This window comes from Callorhinus ursinus, unplaced genomic scaffold, assembly GCF_003265705.2.
Source record: "Callorhinus ursinus isolate GAN/ISIS: 27379988/994484 unplaced genomic scaffold, GSC_fseal_2.0 scaffold9, whole genome shotgun sequence".
Classification (NCBI taxonomy): Eukaryota; Metazoa; Chordata; class Mammalia; order Carnivora; family Otariidae; genus Callorhinus; species Callorhinus ursinus.
Genome location: NW_027397071.1, coordinates 64,575,868 through 64,586,917, shown reverse-complemented (window position 1 = coordinate 64,586,917; position 11,050 = coordinate 64,575,868). Strand labels below are relative to the sequence as shown.

The 11,050-nt window shown below is 59.7% G+C and overlaps 1 protein-coding gene and 1 long non-coding RNA gene across 3 annotated transcripts; one reads left to right on the top strand and one right to left on the bottom strand.

Annotated features, from left to right (window-relative positions):
• Positions 1-1,530: 1,530 nt before the first annotated feature.
• LOC112823817 (uncharacterized) lies at positions 1,531-7,136 on the bottom strand. Of its 2 annotated transcripts, none has more exons than XR_012379502.1 (2): positions 6,224-7,136; positions 1,531-4,841 (listed from the first exon to the last, which is right to left on the bottom strand). It is a non-coding gene; the product is annotated as an uncharacterized lncRNA (long non-coding RNA). The 2 variants fall into 2 exon arrangements; XR_003208154.2 differs by having other exon boundaries at positions 1,531-3,015.
• A 400-nt stretch (positions 7,137-7,536) lies between these two features.
• FOXD2 (forkhead box D2) lies at positions 7,537-10,127 on the top strand. The gene has a single exon (XM_025871870.2). It carries the CDS (start codon positions 7,598-7,600, stop codon positions 9,083-9,085), a length of 1,488 nt encoding a protein of 495 aa, XP_025727655.1. The 5' UTR covers positions 7,537-7,597; the 3' UTR covers positions 9,086-10,127.
• Positions 10,128-11,050: the final 923 nt, after the last annotated feature.

The following is an 11,050-nucleotide window of genomic DNA, read 5'->3' as shown; positions in this document are numbered from 1 at the left end:
GATCATGACCTGAGCCGAAGGCAGTCGCTTAACCAACTGAGCCACCCAGGCACCCGGTCACAACATTTTAAAAGAATGAAACTGAGACAGAGAACACAAGAGAGAAATCCAATGAATGCTGGTGTCAGGGACCATGGAAAGACTCTTTGATAGAGGGATGTGTTCTCCTCCCTTCAGGGATGGGGACCGATGGGGCAGAAGCAATGTCTGATTTCAAAGAACACCTATTTCCACTGGTGATGGAAGCTATCTGTCTGGGGAGTCCTAGACAAGAGGGAGAGATACATCACACTGTTCATTCATTCACTCATTGGTTCCTGTATCCACATGTCTAAGATTCACTGAATACCTACTCTGTGTTGGGTTTTGTGCCTGGCAGGAGGCAGAGTGATAATGATGAGAGATGTTTGATGAGCTCTTTCACAGTTTCAGGCACTGGGCTGAGGGTTTTATACACATTAGCTCATTCAATCCTCACGAGAACTCAGTGAGGTAGGTACAATTATTATCTCCACCCTGTAGAGGAGGAAAAATGAGGATGAAGGCAACATAATGAGTGTTTCCAAGGAACAGTCTACAGAGGGCGACAGACTGGAAGATAAATGATGACAATGGAGAGAGTTTAGTGTTTGAGGGGCACACAGGCAGGAGCCCCTCATAGCCTGGCCAACGGGAGGTGTTGTTGGGGAAAGTGTCTTATGAAGTTTGACGTTTGAAATGGGCAGAGGATTAGGAGGACTGAGCCAGGCAGGAGTGAGCTGCAGGTAATGGTCTAGAGCGAGAGAAAGCAGTTTTGAGTGGAGTGCAGGGGTTGGAGGTGTGGCTGGACACAGAGGCAGGGGCCAGGCTGCCTGGTTATCTGTGCAGACAAGCACAGGTTTCCCTGAAAGCAAAGCAGCTGGGCGCAGCTATCACTGGGGGCTCACGCAAATTGCATGAGAATCATCCTCCTAGCTTCTCCTTTAAGTTTATAATTGCAAGCCCCAGGAGGCCTCTTCCTGCTGCTCTGAGGTCTGGGCAGCACCCCCTGGGTGTGTATTAGCAGAGGTTTCTTAGCCCCTCTCCCCCTTCCCAGGGCAGAGGGCAGGGCGGTATTTGTCTGAACTGAGGCTGTATCCAGCCCACCCACCTCCTGAGGTAAGACACTTAGCCAACCCCTGACATTTAGAGTCCTTCAAAGTAGCTTGATCTGGGCTGGGGTTGAAGAAAGGAAGAGTCTGACTTTCCAGGGCAGCTTTGCCCCCTCTTCCTTCCTTCCTTCCTGCCCCACCCTGGAGCAGTGACCCCCCCTACCCCATCCTTTCCTGTATTTCCCCTCTTCTTATGTCGACTCCCCCAACCAGGCCTCATCCCTCAAAATGAGCCCTTCCCCACATCCATGTGAAATGGAGAGGGCTCTGGGCTTGGGAAATGAGAGGTTAGGGATCTAGTTCCGCCTTTGCTACCAATTTGCTGTGTGACCTTGGGCAAGTCAGCCTTCCCTCTGGGTTTCCCTCTCTGGGAAACGGACTTTGAAGACCTACAGTCCAATTTTGGGATAAATGGCTTAAGTCTTTTATTTACTGGAGGGAAAGAAAAACAGCACACCCAGCATGCAATGCAAAGGGTGGGTGGAGCGTATGGATTAACGGCTTTTTGGAGAAGGGCGAGGCAGGAAGCAGGTCGGCTGTGCAGAACGGGGTGCAAGCGCTGTTGTCAAGGGTTCAGGCTTTCAGTTTGAGGAGCTCAGAGCAGGAAGAGGGCAAGATGCTTTGGGCTCCCAAGAAGCCTTCTTTCTGGAGGTGGCGGGATCTCAGCAAGGATTTGAAGCATGAGTACAGGTTGGGAAAGGAAGCAAGCATGCGCGAAGAGGAGTCTGGAGGTTATGAGTCTCTGGATGAGTTTGCCAAAGGGGTGGGGTGGAGAAAGGGCCCTCTGGTCCTAGACCTGGTCGTCCAGTTCCTGACTCTCTGCGTGGACGCGCCGCTCCTCCAGAGGTCGCTGTTCCCCAGGAATCGGTCACCGGGTCTACATGGCAAGGCCGAGACGCCCTCTGGTCCCCTCGCTTTGCTTCTGTGGGGCTTACGCGGCTCCGCACGGGCTCCAGAGGGGTCAGGCACCCGGCATCATTTCCCCAACCACGTAGGGGCTTACTGTTTCACAGCAACCCTGCCTGGGGCTCCGAAAGGCTAAACTCGATGGCGCGCGCGTGTGCGTGTTGCGCCGGTTACCGGGTTCGGCTGGCCCCCCCCCTCCCTTCCCTCCCGCCTTGCCCCACTTCAGGGCTGCGGAAGGGCGTCCGGGTCCCGAGGTCTTGCTACTCCAGCGGGCGGCGTGCAGTTGGTGGGCAGGAGGCCGCCGCTACACTCTTCCCGGCTCTCCGCCGCGCCCTGCCGGTGCGCTCTCCTCTCTCTCCCGGCTCTCGTCCCAAACCCACACCCACGCTTGCACCCTCACACATCCTCCTTCCCCGCCAGGGTCACCGCTGCGGGCCTGGAGTGGGTTCGCAGTCCCAGCCACGTCCTGCCGCTTCCGGCGCTGGGGCAGAGCGGTGGGTCTGGCCGGCGAGGCTTCCAGGGCAGTCCCCGCACCGATCGTGCGGTTGGCAGGGGAGCAATCAGGACAGGCGCGGGTCGGACACACAGAGCCACCGGCGTCCGGAGGGGCACACGCACGCGGAGGGAGGAGAAACAGACCCTCGTTCGCAAAAACCCGGGACGCACTTAGACAATAGGGGCACTCAGACCTGAGGCTGACGCTCCGACACACCTGGAAGAGTCCCCTCTCCCTTGCCCCCAGCTGTGCGTCTCCGCAGCGAGGGGAGCCTGTAGCACCGCGGTCGCTGCGAAGCCAGAGCCCCAGGTTGGGCGGCTGCGGAGCCGCGCTGTTTTCACCCTTGCCTGGGCCCGCAACCCTCTTCCCGCGAACCAGAGTCGGCAGGCTCCGCAGCTCGTCCGGGTCTCAACCGCTGCTCGGTGCTGGGGCTCAAGCGAGGCCCCCCCGACGTAGTTCCAGGATAGGGGTGCCGGGAGGCGGCTGTGGCCAGGCATGGTGAAAGAAGAGAAAGACATTTCCTCTGAGAAGTGGGGGGTACGTGGAGGTGTGGGGAGCAGTTCAGAGGCGCTTGGGGGAGGGCGGGTGTTCGGCTGGGGTGAAGGCGCACACGCGGGGAGCCCTATCATTTCTCTGCTTGCTGTGGGTATGGCCTCTCTCTGAACTCTGACCCGGGGCCCTGCTCCTGTGTGTGGGGAGCCCCGCCGCCTGAGGTTCGTCCCCGCAGGTCTCCCGATCTAGAATCTTCCGCCTTCCGCCCGGGCCAAGGGAGCCGATCGCTCTGGAACAGGCGGAGATCTGGGTGAAGAAAAGGGTCCAGAGATAACCCCGGCTTCGGCCAAACAACTGTCTCCCCCACCCCCCATCCCCGAGCTGCAGCCGATGGCGGAACGGGAAGAGGGGGCGGCTGCGCGGGTCTCGCAGCTTTCCCGGAGACTGGCAAGGTTTGTGAATAAAATTAGGGAAGTGTGCGGGCGTGGTGTCCCCCTGCCCGGCTGAGGCCGTGCTGTGCTCGCAGAATTCACCCGGCGGGAAGGCCGCTCCGCGTCCCGCCTCCTGCTCGCTCAGCGCCGCTCGTCGCCACTTTCGCGATTGACTTCATTATATTCTCAAAACCATCTGATAGCTGTCCTTTTCCCCAAGTTGAGAACAGCACGTCTACGGCGACCATAAGGAGGCAAGGGAGGAGCCATAAAGGGAGGGACACCACTGATAGCCAGCAACACATCACAATAAACATGCAACAACTCCCTGGTTGTCTGGGCATTTTGGGGTGGACTCCCCTCCCAACAGGCACCCCAAAAAGCCTCCTTCCAGTTGTTTCTTGGCTGCATGAAGGAGGTAGTGAAACAGTAAGGCAGAGGAAGGAGAAGGCCAGACCCTAGTAGGGACACTGTAGCCAAGGCCCACAGAGTCTGTTGCCTTCTGCTTCTTGGAGGCTTCAGGCATCGGTGCTGAAGCACAGGTTTTCCTTGGAGGGAAGTGACAGAGTCATCCAGATAGCAAATGTGACCGGAAGGCTTGGAAGAGGCTGAGCCCACAGGTGGGAAAGGCTGGTGCCAGCGGAGAAGTGCAGAAAACGAAAGGCATTCCCAAGGTCCCCGTTGACGGTCTCCCAGCCTCCAGTTCACCTACTTCTGGCATTGTTCAAGACAAACTGGCCCTTCTAGATTTACACTAAAACCTTGGGAGGACTGAGAGGTTCCCAGAAACACCTCTCCCGAGCTTGGTGAGGGGCTAAGTAGAGTTATTTGAATAAGTAAAGGAGTTCTGGCCTCTGAGTCTTGACACCTGGATCCAACCCAACTCTGGGAGGAGCCTGGCCAAGTCACATGATCTTCAGAGCCTGTTGGCACTCCTGTAAAAGTGTGTGTTTGAAGGGTCGGATGATTCCTTAAGATCATGTCCCACCCCCACACTGCAGAACAGGGACTAAGGGCCCGTATCCCTCCCGGCAACCTGAGCCTCAGCAAGCAGAGAGCGTGCAGCAGAACCAGGCAGAGGCAAGAGCCCGCAGCCGCAGTGGCTCTGTAGAGTCTTGCCTGGACCTTCAGAACCCAGGAGATGGGGGCAGCAAATGCCTCAGCCAGCCTGACCCTGAAGCTGGGCAGGAGGCTGGAGCCTGGGGAGCCAGAAAGTGCTGGCAAGGGAGGAAGGGACTGGCACAAGCCTGCCATTTTAGAAATGAAGACATTCAGAAGGTGAGATGTAGTAAGCTGAGGCCAATGTTGATTTTCCTCTCCATTTTCTTAGATACTAGCAGAGCAGAGCTGGGCTGGAGCTGATGTGTGGTAGACAGTGTGGGCTACCTGTGAGTGCCAGAGAGAGCTCCATGAAGTAATACACAAGCTTGGGGTAGGTGTAGGGTTGCCAGATAAAATAAATCTGCTAAATCTAGCAACCCTAGGTATGTGAATTTATTTGGACTCATGCAAAAAACTTCTTTCCAACCCCTCCCACCTTTTTCTCTGGAGGGCCTTATCACCTAGAAAATTCCAATCCCTCAGGGCCACTATCCCTGCCCGATTGCTTGTCCATGGTTTGAGGACTGGACCTCTTCTCTTCTTCCTGAGGACAGTCTGTTTATGCAGACCCTGCATACCAGGTGGATCCCCTTGGTCTGAGGAGTGTGTGTAGGGGGAACAGAGGACTTTCTCCCCCAGGACAGGGGTAGAGGGGTAGTCAGACCTGCTTCCACTCTCCTCTGCTCTTAGCCAGATGGCTTGAGAGGATGGAGACCTCCATCCTCTGTGAAGATTAAGTGACAAGCACCTGGTCCTGCTCTATCTTGTAGGAGCCTAGGTGAGTCTCTTCCCCTCTCTGGGCCTCTGGTTGCCCCACCCCACCCCGCTCTGGGCCTCTGGTTGTGGAATGGGAGAGTTAGATTTACACTAGATTATTCCATAGACTGGAAACTGTTAGATGAAAGAATGCATCCACCCTCACAACAATCCTGCTGAGCTACAGCTTGACCGGGCCGGATGATCCCTCACACCCTGCTTCCAGCACTTATCTATAGGGGATCTGATTCAGCACAGTGACCAGAGAGGGTTAGATAACCCAGTTACCCCAGTAGGGGTAACACAGTGGAGGGCTAGACCATAGCTTGAGATCCAAGTGGGAGACTACACCTCTACCTGCTTTCTCTCTCCCCAAGAGTCTGCAAAGTGCTCTCAATACCCTCTTCATAAGTAGCCTAGAGTGATATAGCTACTTTTAGATATTAGTGATGAAGTAGGTGCTTTTAAATCTCATTTTTACAGAGGAAGAAACAGAAGCACAAAGAGTTTAAGAAATGTATCCAAGATGACTGAGCTCGTAAATAAGCAAGGCAGGACCAGAATCCCAGCAGCCTAATTTCAGGGTTCCTGCTCTTAACTACTAGGCAAAGCAGGAAACTGAGGCTGGGTAGGGGAAGTAGCTTGCTGACTGTCATACAGCCTTGCGACAGCTGAGGGCAGCTGGGTCTCCGGCCTCGCCTGCCGGAGCTCTGACCACTGCGCGGCGCTGGCGGGGCAGCAGCCCGTCCATCAGCTCAGTTCTTGCCCACGACCAGCGCCTACCACCCCTGTCACCGCTCAGGGTTGAGATGGGCCCAGTCTACTGGTGGCTGGGTTCCTGGCCAGGGGAGAAAGAAGCCTAATGGGCTGGGCAGAAACCCGGCTGGTAAGAAGAAGGGCACAGGACCAACCTTGTGTGCACGGGCTCCTGAGAGACGAGGCAACGCTGGCCTAGAGCTGAGGTCAGGGTTCACTGAGGAAGGTGTCTGTCGGGGTCCTGTGGCCGGTCCGTAGAGCCTACAAGTCCGGCCAGAAAGGGGGAGCAGCCCTGCAGTGCGACTGGGGGTAGGGAAATGGAGCGAGGGATTCTCGGACCCACGAAGAGACACCCAGACAAATGCAGGGTTTCCAGAGGAAACAAGGCAGAGATTCACCGAAGGCGAGAGACACAGAGTCACGGAGCCCAAGACAAACGGATACCCGTACCGAAAAGGGCGGGGTGCAGGCAAACTCAGAGCGATGGATCGGTCCGCGCTCCCGGAATGCGGCCAAAGCGCCGCACAGAAGCTTCGGGGAGAGGGCGACGCGCTCCCCGGGTCTCCCCGCACACACTCCTGCGTCCGGGGTCCCGCGCCGCGGCAAGAGGATGTGTGGCGGGGTCTCGGCTTTGGAAGGGAGGAGAGGAATCTCCTCGCGGCCGGAATCTCTCACCTCTCCGAGGCCCGAGGCTGAGGGCGCCAAGTTTGCTCCTCGCGGTCACTCAACTGCGTCTCCCCTTGGGCCGGAAGCCGCTTGGGATCCGGCGGGCCCAGCTCGGGCGGCTTAGGTCGGGCCGTCTCAGGCTCCCGCTCGAGCTCCAACTGCGCTTCGGCCTTGGTGGCCCAGGGCGCTGCCTTGGGTAGATGAAGGGTGGGGGCTATCGCTACTTCTCCCGGCTCCGTTTGGCGCCCGCGTGGACCTTAACATCCAGGGGCTCAGCGCACTGGCTCCAGGCGGCGGCTCCGGGGAGCGGAGCGTTTGCGGGATCTGCGGGCAGAGGAGGACCCGCCTCCAGCCACCCGAGCCAGCTCCCGCCGCGGCAGCTGTTTGTTCCCGCCGGGCCCCTCCGCCGAGGCAGTCCGCCCGCCCCCTCCCGCCCCGCCCCACCCCGCTCGGGGAGCTCCGCCCCGGGTTCGCTCTCTTCCGCCTTAGGCAGCCGCGAGGCGGGAGGGACTAATTCCCCTACCCCCCCACCCCCATCCCGGGGGCACTGGGGGCCGACACCAGCCAGGGTCAGGGGAAGCCTCAGCTCCTTCCGCCCACGCCCCGGGTGCAGGCGCCCGGCTCCGGCTCCCGGGGCGGCGGAGAGAGCAGCCAGTCGGGTGCTCACCGAGAGGTGAGAGCCGCGAGTTGGGCCACGAGGGGGCGCTGCGGAGCTGGGGGACACCCCTCCCTCCCCGCCTCAGTCCCCCGCCCCCTCCCCGCCCGCGCGCAAAACACACTCGTCCCAGAGGCAGCGCGGCGGAGCCCGAGCCGCGGCCGGAGCGGAGCCGGAGAACGGCGGTGGCGGCGGCGGCGGCGGCACCATGACCCTGGGCAGCTGCTGCTGCGAGATCATGTCCTCCGAGAGCTCCCCGGCCGCGCTGTCCGAGGCCGACGCAGACATAGACGTGGTGGGCGGCGGCGGCGGCAGCGGTGGGGGGGAGCTCCCTGCCCGCTCCGGGCCCCGCGCCCCCCGGGACGTGCTCCCCCATGGCCCCGAGCCTCCTCCGGAGGAAACCGAGGCGGATGCAGCCGAGGACGAGGAGGAGTCCGGCGGCTGCTCGGACGGCGAGCCCCGCGCTCTAGCGCCCCGGGGGGCGGCGGCCGCAGCGGGAAGCCCCGGGCCAGGCGCGGCGGCGGCCCGGGGTGCGGCGGGGCCCGGGCCGGGACCGCCGTCGGGGGGCGCGGCGACGCGGAGCCCGCTGGTGAAGCCGCCCTACTCGTACATCGCGCTCATCACCATGGCCATCCTGCAGAGCCCCAAAAAGCGCCTGACGCTGAGCGAGATCTGCGAGTTCATCAGCGGCCGCTTCCCCTACTATCGGGAGAAGTTCCCTGCTTGGCAGAACAGCATCCGCCACAACCTCTCGCTCAACGACTGCTTCGTCAAGATTCCCCGCGAGCCGGGCAACCCGGGCAAGGGCAACTACTGGACGCTGGACCCGGAGTCGGCCGACATGTTCGACAACGGCAGCTTCCTGCGGCGCCGCAAGCGCTTCAAGCGGCAGCCGCTACCGCCGCCGCATCCACACACGCACCCTCATCCGGAGCTGCTGTTGCGTGGCGGGGCTGCGGCGGCGGGGGACCCCGGCGCCTTCCTGCCGGGCTTCGCCGCTTATGGCGCCTACGGTTACGGCTACGGCTTGGCGCTCCCGGCCTACGGCGCACCCCCACCGGGCCCGGCCCCGCACCCGCATCCACACCCGCACGCCTTCGCTTTCGCCGCCGCCGCCGCGCCTTGCCAGCTGTCGGTACCCCCAGGCCGCGCCGCTGCTCCTCCACCCGGACCTCCGACGGCCTCGGTGTTCGCGGGCACAGCCTCGGCCCCGGCCCCTGCGCCTGCCCCGGCCACAGGGTCGGGCCCCGGCCCCGCAGGCCTGCCCGCCTTCCTGGGCGCCGAGTTGGGCTGCGCCAAAGCCTTCTACCCCGCGTCGCTGAGCCCTCCCGCAGCCGGCACCGCGGCTGGTCTGTCTACCGCACTCCTGCGCCAGGGCCTCAAGACGGACGCGGGCGGTGGTGCGGGCGCGGGGGGCGCCGGGGCCGGGCAGAGGCCTTCCTTCTCTATAGACCACATCATGGGCCACGGTGGCGGCGGGGCAGCACCCCCGGGCGGAGGCGAGGGCTCCCCGGGATCGCCTTTCGCGGCGGCGGCGGGTCCTGGGGGTCAAGCCCAGGTCTTGGCCATGCTGACTGCCCCAGCCCTGGCTCCAGTGGCCGGCCACATCCGCCTCTCGCACCCCGGGGACGCGCTCCTGTCCTCAGGGCCCCCGTTTGCCAGCAAAGTCGCCGGCCTCAGTGGCTGCCACTTCTGACCACGTCGAGCTCAGGGCCGGTAAGGCCCGCACTCAGCCTCTCCCGGGAGCTCCTGCGGTCCCAGCGGAACTCAGGGAGTCTATTTATGAAGAGTCTCCAGACCTTGGGCCGGCGCTCGTGACTTGGCACTTCAGGCTCCACGCTCAGAATTTTGCTGATAGTTGGGACGAAGCGGGCTCCATCGCTCAGGGAGAGGCCCAGGTCTATGCGATGAAGTCGCAAGCCATGATCCCACTCCAATATGAGCAGTAAAAGGGGCGGGGGGGGGAACCTTCACTTTTTCCCAGCCTCTGCGCCTCTCAGAGGCCCGGGAGGAATGCTTTCCCGGAGAAATGTCTGCCCAGGCCCTGCAGATTCCGCCAGAAACACCAACTGCGCAGAGAGGTCTCCCTTTCTGCCTCTCCCTCACTCCTTCCCCAACTTTGAGGCACTGCTTGCCCAATATTATAATTTAAAGATACCTATTATCCGCTTTGTGCTTAAAAGAAATTTTCAACTTTTTTTTCTTGCTGTTCTCCAAGGAAGTTCGTTTTCTCTGAAGCCTAAAGCAGTGTCTACACAAGCGAAGTTGAACAGAGAGGTTGAGCGAGGGGTCTCCACAATCCCCGTAGAAACCCCGGATCCCACCACACTGAGGAACATCCTCCCTCTTTCGTGTTGGGGTGCTTTTGAAGGAACTTTTCCCCTTTCCCATGGCCGGCTGGGTCCAGCCATCCAGGGCCAGCGGCCCTCTCAGCGCTCTGCTCTGTCCCAGGCCCTGGGATATTTATTGTAGCTAAAGGCAATGAGGTTGGGGTGGGAGAGGAGGGTCTGTGTCAAGGACTGGAGAGGTGGGGATGGGGTGGGCGAGGGCACATCCTGTGGCAGGGGGTTCTGTAATTATGTGTAAATATCTGTACAGCGGGCTGCTATCTGCGTTCTCTGTCCACTGGGTGTGCATTGGTTTAGACTTCTCTGTGAAATCGTCTGATGGTTTGTGTGGAAGAAAAGAAAAATTTGTCTTCCCCCCCATTCCCATTGGTGTCAGTTGAATAAATGTATGTGAACTCCAGCAGTCACCAGCTCTGTCTGCTTGCCTGCACTCCCCTTTCCCAGTCGGGGCTCTCACAGACACCCAGCTCCCGGGTAGAGAGGAAGTGGAGAAGGGCCCTGGGCAGCCCAGACAGGTAAAGGAGGGCTTGGGCTTACTGGATACAGGGAATATTGTGACCTCGGCTTTTGGCTGTTGATGGGGCCAGGACTCTGGGAAGCCTGTGACCCCTGTAGCACTTTCATTTTCGCTCTGGTCCTAAATGTCTGCCTGGGGTTCTACAGAGAGGTTTTGTTTCAAATGCACCTGGGGATTCTCATCTTCTGGTTTAGACTTTAGCGTGGCAGGGGCTTATCTGGGTGCCCGGTGCTCATGGACACTGTATCCACTAAGTACACTTTGAGTGAATGTGTGTCTTGATGCATATTCTATATGCCTCTGTGTGCGGAGACTTTCATGGAGCTTGTGGTTCCTGTTTGTGTTTCTGAGGGTCATCGTGTATCCTTGCTTTTTGTCCTCCTTTGGGGTGGGGAGTGAGTTGTATTTTAGGATATCTGCATTTTTATTTCTTTGTGTGTTCATGAATGTGTGCCTCTATGTTTGTGATTCTCTGTCACTGTCTTTTTCTGGGTCCTTAAGAGGAGAGAGACCTCTCTCTAGCCACTGTAGAGCCCTTTTTAGACCCCGCCTCCTGTTGCTGTGGACAGGTCGGAACGAAAAGATTGAATGGTGGGGGGGGGGACTGTGAAACCCTTCTCTCCTTTGGCCTGAGAGGATTAGAAGTGCACTATGAGCCAAAGGAGAGAGGCAGTGCGGTCCGACTCTGTTAAGGCAAACCGTCCCAACCCTTGAGCCATGCTCACAGCCAGAACCTACTGCCGGAGTGCAAAACCATCGGAGTTATGGCTGGAGCCTTCCATAAGCCCACTGAGTC

Bases quoted from the DNA above. Each gene is read 5' to 3' on its own strand.
- FOXD2 (XM_025871870.2), top strand. From the start codon at position 7,598: ATGACCCTGGGCAGCTGCTGCTGCGAGATCATGTCCTCCGAGAGCTCC.